General features: G+C 27.2%; 1 protein-coding gene across 4 annotated transcripts in view; it reads right to left on the bottom strand.

Annotated features, from left to right (window-relative positions):
• Window positions 1-19,858, bottom strand: part of LOC129971164 (uncharacterized) — a 95,755-nt gene that overhangs the window by 8,375 nt on the left and 67,522 nt on the right. For all 4 annotated transcript variants that reach the window (XM_056084692.1, XM_056084710.1, XM_056084683.1 and 1 more), the window contains exons 3-4: window positions 2,778-2,837; window positions 2,537-2,624 (exon numbers count right to left, since the gene is read on the bottom strand). In XM_056084692.1, coding sequence (XP_055940667.1) covers window positions 2,537-2,624; window positions 2,778-2,837 — 148 coding nt within the window. The remainder of the gene's footprint in view (window positions 1-2,536; window positions 2,625-2,777; window positions 2,838-19,858) is intronic.

The following is a 19,858-nucleotide window of genomic DNA, read 5'->3' as shown; positions in this document are numbered from 1 at the left end:
TTTCTGTAAACTTTTTGACATTTTCAAATAAACAGAAAGTATTAAACGAACAAGAGTTTTGTAGAAAGGTATCCTTAACATATTTATAGCAAAAGAAAAAGACTAATTTCATGAGGAAAACTCAAAAGTAATAGTTTCGTAGAAGTAGACAGCCATGTTTCTGAAACTTATAATCTATTATTTTTCGATAATTTGGAAGATGGCATTTCACATTTCTGAGATAAGAGATGCATGCAAAATCGTTAAAGCGACTTAAAAATTACTCCCTACCAATCTTAAGCGCAATTTATTTGTCATGTATCTAATCACTCATTTTCAGTTCAAAACAGATGATAGATTACTTCTGAGTTTCAAGTGTAATATCAGTTGCATCAAAATACCTTTAAAGTTCCGGAAAATGGCAGAACTTATCAAGCAATTTTTGGAAATCATCCAAATCACATTCCTGCTCCCCCCTTAAATTAGTCATTTTTTAAAGAGTAATAGAAATTTTATGAAGCATTTCGTGAAGCAACTCGGAAGTAAAGAAATAAAGAATTAAATATTTATAAAAAATTTCATTCAATAGGAATGGCAACATTAACGAGAAAATTTTTATTATGTATAGAAGCATAATTTTTTTGAATTTGCTATTTAATCCATTGTTACGAAGCCTTCACTAAAACATTCCTTATGTATTAAATTATTTTTGAACAAATTTTGATAAAAATCTAGACTCTAAAAATTCCATTAAAATCTAAAATATATACTTTTGCAGCATTTCTGAATTTTCATTCATATTTGAAGAGTTCACAATTTTTCTCCAATTTGCAGTTTCACTGATAGACAACTATTGATAAATATTGTGATGTTATTTCAATTTTACAGAATATCTATATTATTTATAATTTTTAATCTATCCCTATTTAATCGAAGGTTGCAACGGTAAATATTCTAACGTTAATGTCAGATCATAAAATGTCGGTCTAGTTAATGATTTTATAGCTATTTCATTCAACTTAAGAATATGATAATAAATTTGGTAAAAATGCATTGATATAAAAATTATGCATCATAGAGTACAAAATTAAGTGAGATTATAACACTCGGAATCAAAAACCGTAGGGTAGGGAAAAAGCTCAAAGGCTATTATTAAAATATCAAGTTTCATTGATTAAAATACCACAAAAAATAAAAAGAAAAAAAAAACGGAGAAAAGGAAAATCTGGTAAAAATGTTTACTTTTGATTTGCCATATTGGGATTGATAAAGTTGAAATTTGAGTGTTATTTACTATAATTGATTTCTATTACATTACTTGACTGTTTAAGAGTTCTTAGCAATATATTCAAACCAAATAACTCGGGTTCTAGCCATAGAATTTTCTTAAATCGTCCAGTTAAGTGGTTAATTAATATGCCTTTTGATTAAGATTGAATCATTACATGATAACGATGGAATTAATTTTGTAGCACTGAATATTCATCTATCTCACTTTCATTCATTTTTGGAACTTGAATGAATCTTCATTTTCCAATCCTCAGAATTGACTTTGAGATTTGGTTCTCTTATCACTAGTTGTTTTTATACTGATATTTTGAATCATTATCAACAAAAAATATTGTTTTTAAAAACTGATTTTATTTAATTTATTATTAAAATTAATTATTCATTTTGAAATACATAAGTTTGCTTTACTAATTCTTGAATGGAAATGAGACGTCACAGTAGCTCCACTTACAATAGCAGAAAGCACCTTAATGTTATAGAATTTTATTTTTTGCTTAATGATATCCTTATGATTTTGAAATTCTCTGGCGTGAGTTTACTTTTCCAATTTTGCAGATGCGAAGGTTTAGAACCATTGTTCACTTCCTTAATACATAAAACATCTGTCACAGCCCAGATTCCACCATTGAAAAGAGAGGGAAAATCTCCAATTCCTTTCTATAGATCTTGAGTGAGATTTTTGTCTACCATCTTCAATTAACAGGTAATGATATGAAAACTGTCAGATATATTGGCTCTAAATATGCATTAAACTTAGTCAAATGAAAGAGTATCGTACAGATCGTTTGCAATTTTTCAAAACACTTTGATTGAAATCATAAAGAAATCAAATAGAAATGTCACGTCTGAAAGTTATTTAAAATTAATAGCAACAAAGTTAAAAACTTTTGACTAATTCAGTTAGTTGAAACAAACAATGCTTTCTAATACTATAATTAAAAAATAATTGTAACAAAGTTAGAAATTGACAACTAATGCAATTAGTAGAGATAAATAGAGCTTAATACTATGATTTAAAAAAATAAAAATAATTTAATAAAGAAAAGATTTACTTTTAATTCATTTTACTTTACTTTAAATTCATAAAACAATCCTACATTTTTAAAATGGATTTAGAACAAGTTTTAAATTGAATACATATTTCCATTGATAAGTAAAAGATGTTTCAGTTCCAAGGTTAACAAAGGTTTATTATTTGCCATTCTTAGCTTAATTATTATTGCAGTTTATAATTAAGGATATACGCGTAATAAAAACTATATTTTACCATTAGGTCACTGTCGACATTGCTTTTCCAGTAGGGTTCCTCCAAGCTGTCGTCTGTGTTATAAGGTTCTTCTGTCTCGTCAAATATTCTGAAAAAAAATCAGAGTAAAACAACTCAAGGATGATTTATTCGCTTTAATAAGTTGCAACAACTAATGATATGTAAGTGACGAAAGAGTTATAACAGCAAATTTGTTAATTATAATCTTTAGTATGAAAAATTATGATTGATTTATACTTACGGCAGTCTTGATGATCGTTTCGCACTTATCCCTCGGCATTTGGGATGAAATACCATTTTTCTGAAAAAAGAGAGAAAAAAATTAATTTAAAAGCCCCTTTTTAATTAAGTGCAATTTATATATGATTTTTGTAGTAATTTTCAATCTTCAAAAAATTATATAATATATTTTACATTGAAAATTGTTTAAGAATATTTCTTTTTATCCTTGTTTTCTTTATCGTATACAAAGTACACAAAAGAAAAATATTGTAATTGCCAAATAATTCGAACTCAAAATTTTAACATCTCCACTTTTCAGGCATTTTTAATTCGAAAAACAGATATCTGGAACTATGTTTCCCTGTCTGTGAACCCAACAATTCAAAAACGCTTTGAATTAGGCGTATGAAATTTTCTACATGGTACAAAATTTTGGACAAAATTGGTGGCAATTTTGTACACCAAACTTGTATATTTTTTATCACTTTTTGAATGAAATCCATTCAGAGGAAATCTATCTTTCCCAAAGTCTGTATATAATTGAACATAACTACAAAACGAAGAAGATTAAATGAATAAAATTTGATTCACAAATTTAACAACTAAAGTGTAGATATATGTCAAATTTTAAATTAAATCTGTCAAGGAGTGGATCATCTGACGGTTAAAATACGATTTCAAAATTCACAAAATGCGTAATGACTTAAATACTATATGAAATTTGGTATGTGATTTTATGACTACAATTGTAATTTCGTATTATATCTTGGTTTTATCCGAAACAGAAGACTTCCAGAATGCACATTCGTTTTTCTGGTATTTTTATATTAATCACATCTCAGGGGTAATCGCCAAATATCACACTCTAAAAAGCTCTGTCGTAACTATTGTTTATCAATGGCATGAAGTTAACAATGCATAAATACACATTTATTGATGAGTATGCTAGGAACTTTGGAAGGGTGGGGCAAATTACTCCCGCTGATTTAATCCGATTTTTTTTTTTTTGTGTGTGTGTGTGTGTGTGTGTTTTTCATTTTTTTAATTCACTTTTTGATGTGGCAAATTTCTAGAATTTTGCGTAAATGTATCCCCAACTAGGATAAAAAGTGTAAAGTTTTTTTAAACTTAATTATCAATCAATTGATAAATTTTAATTATTTTTTTTTCATATGTGAGGTGCCATCTAGTTATGAATTTGCGAAAAACCATTTATCACATATTCCATAATTGTGCAGCCTTGCAATGTGAATAAAAAGTTGCAATATAAAAATTATAAATTTTTAGAACAGTTATTAGTGTTCTAAAAAGTGGATTCAAACAAATTTGTAAAAAATGTAATATTTTCTGCATCTTACTACACCACATAGAATAATTCAAAACAATTTACTGGTTAATGATGGAGAATAAACCTATTGATAAATGCAACTTTTGGAATATGCATATCGCTAGCCAATGAATATAACACACATGGAAAAAATTCTGTTAAACATATGCTAACCTATAAAAGCACGTCAGTGGATTTACAGTAAACAAACCAGTTAACAGAAATAGTTGTGCAGTACATAGTAAAAGAGCCTACTTTTTTCATTGTGATTAAACACTTCGATTAAGTATGTAAATACAAAGAGAACTTTCGTCAAAACAGACGTTAACAGACTTTAAATCAGATGTTAGTGGAGTAGGTGATAATCCTATTAAGACTTTTTTCATAGCATTAAAGGCAATTTTCCCTCTTTGGTCAGAAATAATACCAAGTTTCAGTGTTAATTTAATACGATAGATTAAGAATTTTTTTTATAATTCATTTGTAATATCTCAGAATTAATTGCTCCAATATTAAAGAAAATTTTCTAAATTGTAATACACAGTTTTGTTTATTTATCATTGAAATTTCAATGCAAGGGCAAACTTCTTTTTCAAAATGAATAGCTTTAAGTATTGAATTATTTTCCACCACAAATATTCATAAAGGATTTTTAAAATTACAATCTTCTTATTTAAACCTCCACACTGTGCCCTACATTGCTAAAATCTCTATCTTTAAACCTTTGAATTAGTTATGAACCCTTACATTGCACCCAAATGTTATAAAAACGGCTGCTAATCTCTTTTTAAGATACTTACAAAGATGCGCAAAAGCATTATACGACATTTCTTTTATTTCAAAGATTATCCATAGCGAAATTATGAAGGAAAAAAAAAACACTTGAAACTATTCTTCTATTGTTTTTTATTCCAGTTCTTTTAATGCAAGAGGGGGTAAGATTCTGCTCTTAACTTCTTAGAGCCAGTAGCGAATCCATAAACTGTGCTCCTTTTGAAATTCATGTTTATGCAACTTCCCCCGGGTAAAGGAAAACATGGAAAAGATTCTGCTCTAATACACGCAGCGCAAGAAATGTTTGTCGAATTACAAAGGCATTCAGCTAAAATGGAAGCATAAAAAGATACGTAGAAATCGATCCTTTAAGTATGCAACAAACAGAAGTGGTGTTAAAATGAACTTCCAGAAATTTAAAACATTACATTCCACTCGTTTCCGCGATTAAATGCTGATTTTATTATTTTTTTTCCGTATGTTTTGTTCAAAGAATCGATATATCATATATTTTGATAATTTTCAACATTTTAGATTTCCCAGAGTATGAAAAAAGGGAAATCATACTGATCTCCAATGTAAATGAAAAAATTGTATATCAAGATCAAATTCTGGTCAAAATTTATCAGAAGGAAGAGATAATTTTCCAAGATTTGGCAATGATAATTTTTGAAGAAAATAACATTTGTACCAAAAAATAGTAAAAGCTTTTTTATTTTATTTCTGCGAGATGTTTGAAGATTAATATATCTAACTTCTAAGACTAACTTACTAAAAGGAGTTAACTAGCTTAAAGGATTAAAGGACTACCTAATTAACTAAAAGGACTTTCTAACTAAAATGATTTACCAAAATATAGGAGCAAAAGGACTAACTTCAACTGAAAGGAATTTTAGGTAATCATTTTAGTTGGGAGTCTTTAAAGGACTTCGGCGTTTTGGTTAAATATTTGAATGATTCTAGTTCATGATATTTTAAGAATAACAAGTGCGAAACTGTGTGTTGTGTCAGATAGGATCAAAAAATAAAAAGAAGAAAAAAAATTCAAATGAGGTAATTTTTGATGCAATTTTGAAGCGAGGAATACTGACGCAATGAAAATTTGGAATGCTGTGAATTATATATAGATGTTTTAACATTCTGATAAGGCTAGCTGAGAGCATTAAAAACCAGCAATCAAGTAAAGACCAGTAAAAATCACAAAAATTTTCTTTGAAAGAGAAATGATTTGATAAAAAACGATTTATTAGTGTAAAATGAAACTAAATAAAAAAAAATCCCAAGTTTTCAAAGATTTTTAAAATGGAGTTTAAAATTTCCTTCTAACGAAAATACGTAAATATTCAGATGCTACATTTGATGACCATTCCATGGCGATAGGTTCTCGCCTTTCTGGTGGGTAAAATAATGGTGTGGTGTGGAATTACCCTCGTTTCGATGGCAGGTCTGAATGTATAAGCTGCGGAATAATGAGTGCAATAATGCATTCAACCTTAAAACCCATTTTACTGTCAGAGCGATTCGATCATTCTTATTATTCTGAGAGCCGAGTCTGAGAGAGTGTTGCTGTTTTGTGGTACCACTCATGTATAAAGAAGCTAGACTGAAATCTAGAATATGGGAACGTGTGCTTTCGCTGTTATGAAAAGTCGCTGAAACAGATTACATTAAAAGTCATCAATAGATTAAAACTCAATTTAATGATGTATCACAAGAAATTAAGAAGAGAGAACTGAAGCTCTTAATAATTTCTTCAAATACGGCCAATATTTTATAGTTCTTATTTGAGAAAAAATTAGTCTGTTCAAGATATTAATGATAAAGATTTTTTTCGAAATATTTAAAGAGATAAGTTAAAAGACAAATAATTCCTATAATTTTATAACTTGCCTTTAACACATATAAAAGAGTAAATATAACTCCAATAAATTTAGAATTCAAATCTTTTCTTAAATATTGATCATTTAGGGAAAAAAAATTCTTATATAAAACCACTTAAACATGAGTTATTTAAAATGCTATGGTTATATTTCTCAAATACGCTGAATTTTTTTACTAGAATATTTAGCGTATTTAAATTCACTTTTATATGAATCTAAGGTCTAGTTGAAGTTTTGTACAGTGAAGGAAAATGCCTTAATCCACAATATTTCTGCATAGCAAACAAGTTAATGATATAAAAATTTTGAAAATAGATTTTAAAATGAACTCCTGTTTTAATTTTCTTTGAATTTATTAATCACATTTACAATGCACATTGCTGTCACAGATATTCAGATATTATTTCAACTAGTAAAATTTGTTTTTTTATATACATATCAAAAGAAATTAAATCAGCATTTGATTTTGTATATTAGAATAAATTCATGAGGATACGAGAGCTAAAATAAAAGTTCATTTTTATCAAGATGTTGCCACTATGTTTGAGTTCAGTAAACTTCCATTTATTGATTCATTAATATGTCACAAATATCTCAATGTATATAAACTAAACATCAAAAATATATAAACCCTAAAAATAATTACTCACTCATAAATAAAAATTGTATCTTGTAACACAAAATTTTTCGTTATACTAAATTTTTACTCGATTTCTCATCTTAAAATTTCAATTAGTTAGTATCCAAAATTATTATTCTTTTAAGAGTGAATTAATGATTAACTCACCTTGCTAATGAGAGAAGTATATTGCCAAAAAATGAAATATTTTTTGTGCCTGTTTTAGTTTAAATCCTTGCAAAAAATTCTCTAATTTATTTCAAAAGTACTTTGTACATATCTTAAATCCGTTTGATTTGCTTCATGTTTTTGGAGATAGATTTATAATTGATTACACTCTCACTTCCTGATGCGCTCATTCTGAAATTGTTTCTTCTTCGATGAAAATATTGCATTTAATATTTTCAAAATTTCTGTATCAGTTAATTAAGCTATTTGAATTAATGATTCCCTAATTTGATTTGAGCTACCTTGTATTTAATTCGAAAGGAAAAATGTATTCAAATTCTCAAAATAATTTTTAAAAAGTTGATTATAGAATAAAGATTAAAAATAGAAAATAACTAAAACAAAAAACGCTTTTTGTTACAATATATACCTAAGGAAATAATTCAATTTGTTTCATAAAAATTTTTATTTAAAAAAAATTATCGTTTTTGGATTAATTTTTTTAAATTTAAAATGTACTAGAAAATGAAGAAAGAAGTATCAAGAAGAAAAAATATGAAAAAATATCATGATGAGGCTTTTATTTAAAAGGCATGCTTTTTACAAAAACACAAACGCAGCCGATAAAAAAAAATTATCGTTAAAAATCTTTTATTCATAATGCGTTGAGGAAAATGATAATTATGCAGACAAAACTTAATGCCTTAATTATTAAAGAAAACAAAATAAAAAAATTAAAATGGAATCTACGATCGCAAATTTCAAGTTATCATGTGAAAACATTATTATTGTTTTAGTCATTGTTTGCCTTAATTTAAGTCATTAACCAGTTTAAATCGGTTTGAAACAATCACAAGACCTCTCTATCGGTCTCTCTCTCTCTCTCTAATAATAATTTTTTTTAAACTTTCATTACAATTTTTCTAGCTGGCAAACAAAGTTTTGGAGCTCGACCGAATTTGAGATGAAATGACAGTGTGGTGACGCTTTATAAGCCAGATAACAGCTACGAGACATGAGAAATTTCTTTTGTCTAGTGGTCTTGTTACTCGGCTACGAACCCAAAGGTTGCGAGTTCGATCCTCGCTTATCGCCAGTAGCAACATTGGTGACCCGATGACGAAAATACGCAAACTTCATACAACTGTCGTGACGCCCTCTACCAGAAATAAATAAATAAAAAAAATGAAGCTGATAAATAGTCAGCCAATAAAAAATGCAGCTTATAAATAATCAGCCAAAAAAAAAATGGATAAGGCGCAACAGCCAATATATCACCCCTAATAACAGCAAAAACAGGAAAAAAATCGTTCGTCTCACCTCTGACGAACTGAAGGGGGAGTAATGTGGTGACGCTTTATAAGCCAGATAACAGCTACGAGACATGAGAAATTTCTTTTGTCTAGTGGTCTTGTTACTCGGCTACGAACCCAAAGGTTGCGAGTTCGATCCTCGCTTATCGCCAGTAGCAACAACAGCTATGATGTCACAGTTCTACGTAAACCTTTAGAAAACGCCTCTGCTGTCAAAGAAGCATACGTAATAATAATGCAATAATGGTAAAAGCAGGTCAACCTTTTAAAAACGCATCTGGTTTCAAAGAAGTATACATAATAATAATAATGCAATACTGGTAAAAGCACGTAAAAAATATACGTGATTAAAAGAGGATGATGAAAATTGCCATTTATGCTTTATTCATTGCCTAAGCGATTTCGAGCTTCAAAACCCCCTAACCAAAACAACATGTTCTCACATGGTAATTTGATCTATCTTGTAACATTAGGAAAGGAAAGAATTTTATTTTGAATTGAATTTCATTTCATTTCTCATATTTCATACTTGGCAGCTTTGTCATTGCATAAAATACTTAAAGAAAATGTGAAATATTAATAGTTCTATGTTTCGTTGAAAAATGCTTAGACAATCTATAGAACGCCGCATCTCAAACTTTACCAGTACCATATAATTCATATAATAGCTTTATTTTGGTTTTGATGCATTATTTTTTTATCACCTATTTTTCTTTTATTTATTTTTGAAAAGCAATTGTTTCGTACATTGATTGGGATATTTAATGCAATTCTTTGAGTAAACTCCGACTTGTAAATTCATGATGTGCGAGAAATAATTCAAATTCAATAAAAGATAATTAAATTCGTACATCTTATATTTTGAACCAATCAAGAAAACTGTGGAAATATAATTAATTGCGATAACTTATAAAAGAATATGACGAACATCTTATGAAGTTTTCCGGGAAGTCAATGAAATTATATTCCCTCAGAAATACCATTTCTAAATGCATCAGAATTTTGAAATTCTCTATTTAATTAATTTCAGGGGATGTTTTTCGCACAAGTATTGCCACACACACAAAGAAATATAAAAATAAGGTGGAAAGTAGAAAACGACTCGCGGCCTTACTCAGATATACGAGCGCAAACGAAGACCCTAAATTCAATCTGGAGGCAGAGCTGCGGACCAATCAGAGGCCTCAACGGGACAAATATCCCTCACGCCTCAGGTGAAAAGGGAATTTCAGACTCCATATGTGTACACCTAGTGACAATTTAGGTGAAAATGTGACGCTCCGAGCCCCTAATTGGACTCTATCAAGTCAACAATACATTTGAAGACCTCGAAAATAAGATTTAAGGGAGAAGTCTCGGGTAGGAGTTGGTTGAATTATTATTGACGATCAAAGTTGGTCAGAACGAGGAATTATTTCAGCCAATCGAAAGATGCAAGAATGGTTGATAGATCTTTATGTTCTTTTTGTTTTTAATTCGCTAAGAATTTATCACTAGATATCTGTTATCTTTTCCTCTAAACAATAATTTCCGTAATTTCTTTTTTATCTAAATCATATTAACCTGTTAACCAGATAATTAACTTATATTCAATTCATTTTGCATTGAATATGAATTAACAACCTCTCTAGACGGAGAATCCGTAAAATAGTTAATTTCAGTTTTCAAAACATAGCACTTTTTTAATACTCCTTTGCTCTATGCAAAAGATCTTCAAGTTTTTATTTTCAATTCTCTCCAAAGAAAAGTTAAGTAATGGTATTAAAACAGTCTCAGCAGATCTGATCCATAAACCAAGATTTGGAACTGAGCAATATTTACCGTCTAGTACTTCTTTTTATTCTCAAGAGTCATGACTAAGAATTGAATGGCTTTCTTTTTATTATTTTTTTATAATGATGAATTTTTAAAATGGACTTAAGAAGCATGACTTTGAATATAACTTCTGCTTTCGTGCGTATGAATGATTTTAATTATTTTTCCTTCTCTGTTAATCTAAACACAGTATTCCTTTTGATACTTTTCATTTAGTTCTAATTTTGCTTTTTTCAGTGTTTAAACTCATATCAACTTTTTTTTTCTTTAAATCTATTGTCCCACTTAAAGAGAAAAAGCAGTAAATATTCTGAAATTTTGCTGCGTTATTAGATTTATTTCTGTATTAGTGTGATTTTCTTTTCATTTGCATTTCCTAAAGAATGTAATAAGTCTTTATTGTGTATGTGTGATATCTTATAAAAGGTGATATTTTCATGCTCATTCAATTGTTCAGTTTTGTCATAATGCATGCAAACACTGTGGTAATGACCGTATTTTTCCCAAAAATTATTTAATGAGAAATTTAGAATTTAAATCAGCCAAAATTATTTTGATTTTTATACATGTATTGTCGAATTCTAACAAACTGAAAGCAAGGTCTGTTCGCGAAAAGTCTGTCTATCTCTCCGTCTGTGTACATATAATCATAAGAATTCAAAAAGGTGCAAGTTAGAGCCTGAAATAAAGTCTATAGTTTTTATCATGGTTATAGATCTGTACCGAACTTAAGACCAAATCCGCCATCAAATTGATTATATATTCTTCTGTACATTCATATACATAAAACATCAATAAGCGGACGCAATTAGATTAGATTAGAGGGATGAATTTATTAAATGATTTTTATACCAAAATTGTACATTTCTAGTATTAAAGCTATTGAACAAATGGTTGTTCTGAAATCATCTTTCTCTCCTATGCTATCATGTATGAAAACGCGATAATTCAGCAATGCAATAAGAAAGATTAATGAAATTTAGCGTGCCATCTTGAGACCAAAAACGCATATCTTGAAAACAGCAACAGAATCAAAATACAGAACAACTTCATAAAGATGAGGAACATAGAACTAATAAGCCTTTCAGGGATATTTATTTTTGAGAATTCTTATTTATTAATTCTGGCAAACATGCAAATTTAAATTTGCATATTTTGAGCAAATCGTCTATAAATTTTGGGATGCTTTATGGGAAAAATCGTTCTTTCAAAAGAAATAAAAGAAAACAAACTAATGCTATAAAAATATTGTAAAACAGATGAATGGAAGGACAGAAAAATTTTCTGTAAATTATATGATATAAAAATCATTATGCACGGATTACAATTGCTGCACATAAATGCAATCAAATCGGGCGAATCAAAGCTAAAAATTTTAAAACGATGATGTTACATACTAGGAGCTCAAAATTGTATTTATCTTTTGATTTAAGGTCTACCTTTTTTTAATCCAAAATGATTGATAATTGCTGTGATTAAAGCTATTAATCAAAACTTCTTTTGACGTGCAACTCAAAACATTTGCCAGACATTCGGAGATCAAAACATTTTATTTAAGAAAGCACATGTCAGGCATCATTTGAAAAGTTTCAAGAGAAAAAATAATTAAATTGACATATGAAAAGTGTTTTGCTAAACTTCTGTTCTTAATGGAAAGATTTCAAAATCAATAAAATTTATCAAATATCTTCTATTATAAATATGAGCTAGATGGAAATCGTTTCTATTCAGATTAGTAGAATGAATGTCAACAAAATTATGATTAGGGAGGTAATATAATACATTTTTGTGGCATTTTTATGAATTATATAGCATAAAGACATGTTGCATTTTCTTTAAATTTCTATATTTTCATTATCAAAATTTTTATTTTTTAATACGTTTATAAATGAAATTTAAATTTTTGAGATAATAGAATTTAGCCAAAGAAATATGTCAATTTAAGATTATACATATAATTTTAAGTTAAAGCTACCATTTTAAAAAGGTAGAACTAAACTTTATATTCAAAGAAATGCAGAAAAAAAAGTTTCCTTGGTGAAGATTGGATTGAAAAAAAACTCATAGCGTTTTTTTTTTTAATTATCACTATATTTGTGAAATGAAGCAGAGATTCGAACTTTGGTATCATGATTCTCCATCAACTCAGATGAAAAGAAATTAGAGTTTTTATTTCATTCGCAAACAAGATTACAAGTTAGAAAAAAGATGGGCAACATTTCTTATAAAGTTTACTTTCGAATGTGAAGTCAAATTTTTTAAAGAAAAAAAAATCCTTAGAGCGTATTTTTTAGATACTGCTCCCTTCTATGTCACGACATTCATTGCAAGAATTTCGTCTCATTCTTTTTCACTTAAAATGTAATAAAAAAATAATGTTTATTGCCAATTTAATTTGCTCTTGCCAGCAAAATGCTAAAATTATAGTAACTTAAATCGATTTAATCGATATATAGTCTTCATTATTCATCGATGATATCCTTAATCAAAAAACTATAGAACTTTTCTAAAGGAAATTTATCGTGATAAATAAAATACGAGAAATGTAGCATTTTATTCACAAAAAATAATCAATTTCAAATAAATGTATCTGAAGCAGGATTAGACATCATTATTTAAATATATGAAACAGTTACAAGCTGAAAAAATCGCACATGAGCACCATTTTGTCTATATGCATGGTAATAAGAACCAATGTCTTAGCAGCAAATTGTCCTTTTTTATATTTAAAACAAGACATACGAATACGCATTAACAATTGGTTAGACAAAATTTCGCTTTATTATTAATTTTTTACAGATGGCGCATTATTATTTTTTCTACAGATGGTATAAAATGAAAACAGCCAAATGCTGTCATAAAATGTATTATTAACAAAGTAATTTGTGTTTAAATGGTGCGTTTGAATTTCGTATAAGTCAAAAAAAATTTTTATATTAATTCTCAAATTAATTTATTTTCAACATTAAAAAGTGTTAAGATATTTTATATCCTGTTTATTATAAATTATATATAATAAAATTATATATATGCAGTTGTATTAAGAGCAGGATAAATAGTTTTTAAGCGTTTTTCTTCCAAGTAGAATTAATTAATCGACAGGAGATTAATTTTGAGCGGATTTGAAAAACATTTTGATTGCGTAAATGAGGCTAATATTATAAAATTTCTAGTTAATCAGCTCTGCAAATTTAATAAATATCCTAATTGCTTGAACTCCTGCTTTTCTTCCTGCTGCAACTTCAACTTCCGAGTTGTGCGTGTTAATAATTTACCCACGGAATTAAAGCATTGAATCGACAAATTCTTTTTCAAAACTATATAAGCTCCGAATACTTTCTTACGGATTTTCTTTTCCTGCTTTCTAATCTTGGAAAAATAAATCTTGACGAAAATTAAAAATTGTATTATTTCTTTGAAGTCATAAAGAATAAAAATCGTTAACTATTTCTTGTTTGGTTTTCAAAATCATGTTTCACATATATAGCGAATTAATTAAAAAAAAGAAGTAAGTCCACATTTTTACAGATCAGAGCTGTTACTGATATTTTACCTTGTTTGCACTTTCTTTAAATATCGCTCTATGATTTTTTTTTCTTCAAATTTGTATACATTTTATAGTGGAATTCTTTTTAAGATTATGGAGTCAATTCACGTGATTCACAATCACATGACATATGCAACAACTCAAGTCATTAGCACACCACCGCGATGCCACAAGCTGTTCTGGGAGCAGCAATTTTCTCTTGCTATTTGCGAAATAGATTCCGGAACGTAATTGATGAAATCGAAAAGACTTGATCCACTTAAGCATGATTTTATTAGATTAACATTTCAGATCTCTCTTTTATTAATCTATATTTTAACAAACAGTTGTTTAATAGAAAAAAATTAACAAAATGAAACTAATTTTACATTAAGAGACTTAAGAATAAGTTACCAGAACTTAAATTTTGATGAGACACGCACAAAAATGTAACAAAAAAAGTTGCGGTTTTCTTAGGATCACATAATAAAGGCAGGGGAAAAAAAAGAAGCTACTTTTCAGAATCATTACTGACTTGTGGAATGAACCAGATTCCGACATTAGTGCCGGCAATTCCCCATCAGCTTGGAACCAAAAAAACATTAGAGATTTTATTTTCGCTTCCAAGGAAAATCACGAACATGAAAAATGCAGGAGGAGGGCCACACTTCTCCAAAAAATTTTCTTTCGAATTTGAAGTCGGGTTAAAAAAAGTAAAAAAAAAAAAAAGAAAGAAAGAAAGAAAGAAACTTAAAAGAGTGTAATTTCGTTTTCTTTTGGGTACTGTCCCTTTCTGTGTCATGACATTCACCGGAAGAAATTTTTTCCCGCTCTTTCTCTTGGAACACAACGAAAAAAAAAGTGATGTCACATTTGTTGGCAATTTAGTTGCTTGCTGCATTCGAAATGTTCAAATTATTGTAATGAAGGCAGATAAAGTCTTCATTGTTCGACGATGATGTTCGTAATCGAAAAGTTTTGAACGATTCCGGTAAAATTTAAAAGCACTAAATAAAGAGAAATTCCACGTTTTTATCAACAAAAAAAAATTAATGACAACAACTTAACGATTTTTATTTATTAATAAAATCAATAATTTAAAGGAAAGAAATATTCAAAATAAAACTTTAAAAACTAAACTTTAAATGGAAGACATAAATAATAAAGAAAATAAAAAATAAATATTATTTATACATCTTTACCCAAATTTAACATATGGGAAACAAATGGAATTCCACTACAAAAATAAATTATCCCGATTCTTTAGTACATTTTAGATTTAATTTTATTCAAATATTAATTGCTATGATGTTTAAACTTCTTGCTTAACTTACAAATTTACTTTAAAAAGACGATTTGTCTTTGGAAATTGTAACTCTTTGTCAATAAAAAAAGCAATATATATACTTACAATTCTTTCCTATTTGTAACGAATGTTTATAATAATATTTTTTAAATCTAATTTAAATCTTAATTAATTTCCTAATTTTTATCTTGATTTAGATCATATAAACTTTATTCTAAAATGTTCTCTTATTTCCTGATCCAATTCCTACTCTTTTATTTAATTAATTTTACACGCGCTCAGTAAAACGACTCGCTTCAACATTTTTCTTATGCTCCGAGTAAAGGAATAAAAATCCTTAATGTTTACAACGTCCTTTTAAAGATAACTAAATTTCCTTTTTTTAAGATTACAAGTTTCAAATAAATCCCTATCAACATCTCGTTGTAAAAACCACTCAAGGAAAAAATTTTCGTCTCTTCTGCTCTGGTGTCGCGATGTAGACTGACGTATTTTTTACCGTTTTTTATTTTTAAAACTATGCCTCCGGAATGAAATAAAGCGAAGTTAAAAATAAAAGTTTCTTCTATTCGACCACGTCACTGCTAAAATATGTTTTACATGTATATAATTGAACAAATTAAAAGATTAATGATTAAAGGAGACTACTAAAATTAACGACTTTCATAATGTATTTTTTATATTATTTTCTATAAATTTAATACTGTTACAGTCAGTTTAATTTTACCGTATAAATGTCAAATGAAACTAATTAAATAATAAATGTGTTTCTTGCACTTACTCCAAATACGTCGCTAAAAGCTGAAATTTTATATTTCTCTAACTAGTGATCATGCTGCTTTTCAGATACGGAATAGCATCCTAGTGATACATAGAGAAAATTTCCAATTCATTTTGCAAATAAGCGTGCACCAAAAAAAGAAATTAATTTTCGAATAAGCATCATGTAAAAGATATTAATCTGCGAATAATCACTGCTTAAAAAGGGAATAAGAATTATAAGAATTAAGAATTATTATCGTTTGCAGATATTTACAAACTAGTGTAACATAATGCTAACTGTATAAAACTGGATAGAAAAATACCGATAGGAAGAATTTCATTAGGATATGGTTTCTTTCATTAATTATTTACATTATTAAGAAATAAAATTTTAGCGTTAATTATATTAACAAATAATTTATTTTCTTTATTCGTATTTTTTCCATTAAGAAATATGCTGTTGGCTTCTATTGAAATTTTTATAATTCATAATTATACAAGTGAAATTTTTTCTTAGGCTTTTTTTTTGTATGATTCAATTGCATTTTAGAATTTCATTTTTCATTTATTTTATTTCATTTCATTTATTTTTTGTTATGATTCAATTGCATTTTAGAATTTCATTTTTCATTCGTTCATATTTAACAATACAAGATAAACAAATTATTCTTCAGTTATTTTATTGCTCAAAGAAAATAGGAAGAAATTATTAATAATTCATAATAGATTATTTTCAAATTAAAAGCAGAAATTTTATATCATGATATTTCTCAATAAAGGTTTTATATCATTAGATATTAAAATAATAATTTAAAATTTGAAGCAACAAGTGAAGGAATTTTTAATCTCATTCTTCTGAAAATATTTTTTTATTTAAAAATTTAATTAAAATTATTTGATTTCGTGATTTTTTAATAATTTCTAATATTTTTTCCGCTTAATATAATTTTAGATAATATTCATTTGAAATGTAATTGAAAAATGAGCGTAGGAATAAATTTTTCATAAATCGTATAAAAATAAAATTTAATTTTCGTACGAATGAAATGCACACATTTTTCAGTTATAAGTAAAAGCTAAAAATGATATCAATAATGAAATCCCAAATATATATATGTATTGTTTCGAAATGAAACTCCACAAACCATCTAAAATAATAAATCTAGATCTCATTACACAATTTTCGAAATTAAAAGAAAATATTTTTGTAATTTAATTTTTATTCTTCAATAGTGTTATAATATTCATTTGTATAAATATTGCAAGCAATTATCCTTTTCTTTATTTTTGAAGATAAATTATGCAACATTTAATATAACTTTTATTTTAATAAAATATTTTTATATCTTTAACAATCTTCAATACACTCTGAATTAACTGGCTTCAGTCAAACGTTCTGTTAATATATACATATATAATAAATTTAATGAATTGCATTCAGTTGAAATTTTGAGACTGAAACAATTACACACTGCTTAATTACTCTTCATTACATTATCTGTTAATTAAAATCTTCATTACACTATTTACAATCTTCATTAACCCTTTCTAGGACCATGAGAATTATGCTTCCCACCAAATTAATCTTTGTATGAAATTATATAGATTTTCATAAATTCTGCCAAACTTTTCAATTAGATAAAAAACTGCTTCAGTTCTTAATAACACACAAAATAATGTATCTTGATTTGTTACCTAATAATTAATTAACAAAATTAATTAATTAAAGTAAATTTATTTAATAAGCAAAATGAATCACTTTTCTTAAGTCAGTCTAAAGTCTAAAAATATTTTAATATACCATGACTAGAAAAAAATGGCCTTTAAAAGGGTTAATATTATCACAACTATGGTTGAATTTTGCTTAACTTACTTTCACTATTATTCACTTTTACATCGCTTATGTTTATTTTTGTATTCACTGAAGTTTAGTTGTATTTTGATAATTTATTGTTATTTTCTCTCTCAGTTCTGTGAACATTTTGATTATATTTGCCGAGTAAATAGCAGAGGAACCAAATTTGACACATATATACTTTGGATGATAAAAATGTGCACCTCACAGCAATTTTTTTTAAATAATTAAATGGAAATTTAATTAAAAGTTAAGGGCGAAATTGGCGTTATCGCACAATAACTCCTGAAGATATTATTGCATAAAGCAGATTGGAAAATTACCTTTTTAATGATATTAATTTAATTGTTACTCAAAGTTTTCCTGTATTTTGACAATCTTTTAAACATACTTTTTAAAAATTTTCAACAACTGATTACATTGTTAACCTGAAATTTAAATATTTGATGAAACAATGGAAAGGATTTGATCTCATATTTTTTTTTTCTATTGTTGAAAGTTAAAGGATTCTGTTTAATACATGTGTAGTTTTCATGACCAATAAAAAATTGGTTACAATATTGCCAAATCAAGAATATAAGTGGACCGGATAATCACTTTTTTTAATGATGTCATGGAATATGCTCGCATTAGAAAGGTTCATGCACACAATTAGCAGAACATATGTGAGACTATTAAAACATCACAGCTTTAACATATTTGTTAATTTGTGGCTCAAAGATCATTTGTTGACAGAATAATAGACAAGAAGTTGGATCTGAAAGATTTAACTGAAATCAAATACAATCATGGCATCGCCTATGAATCAGAAAGTCTAGTAAAAAATATAACGATAAAAAATTAAATAATTAAAACAAAGCAAAAAGAAATAAAATTCATTTTTAAAAATAATTAAGAGAAGTAAAAGAATAAATAAAGAAAAAGGCATACCAAAAATATAAAAATTCAATTAATATAACAGTTATTGGATTCCTCAATATTTGAACAAAGAGATTCCAAAGTCTTTTAAATTATGTTCTTGATATCAATCTTATTCAGCTTATCTTAAAATATCTTAAAGGCTTAATAAGATTAAATCTAAAACTTAACTCATTATTTCAAATAATTAGAAACTGTTGACTTAAGAACTTTAAGAAGGAAAAAAAAAAAATTAAAGTTAAAAAGATATTTCACTTTAAAAAGCTTGATTTATTTTTAGGAGATTTTTTGTGATATTTGGTTCTGCTCATTTAACTATTTTAAAAATATTTTAGCTATATTTTATATATTAGCTATATTTTTGAAAGAAAAAATTAATTCTACTTCAAAGAGTATATAAAAAAGATGCGACGCCTACTTACTATGTTCGTAGTCAATATATAAACGTTTGCAGGTGGCATTAAAAAAAACAAGTTAACTAAAAAGATGAAAGAATTGATAATTTATTATTAATTAACCATCTTGTTTATTATTTAAAATCGTTTGATCATTTTTATTATTATTTTGATTTTTGGTTAAGTTAATCAGTTAAGTTTGGTTAAGTAATTTTAAGTTAATGAATTAAATCGAGTTTTCATCTCATAAAATCCTCCTTTTTTTTAAAGCAACCAATTAGTTTTCGATTGTTAGTTTTCTCTTTTTTTTTTCTACCCCGTTATTTGAATTCAAATCAATTACGGGTTGCTCATCGCTGGTTTTGAAACAAATCTTTCATTTTTTTTTACAAGTATTGGTATTCTTTTATAAGAGTTTTTAAACTTTATTAAACCACAAATT

The sequence above is a fragment of the Argiope bruennichi genome, chromosome 1 (assembly GCF_947563725.1).
Source record: "Argiope bruennichi chromosome 1, qqArgBrue1.1, whole genome shotgun sequence".
Lineage (NCBI taxonomy): Eukaryota > Metazoa > Arthropoda > Arachnida > Araneae > Araneidae > Argiope > Argiope bruennichi.
This window is presented reverse-complemented; position numbering and strand designations above follow the sequence as displayed.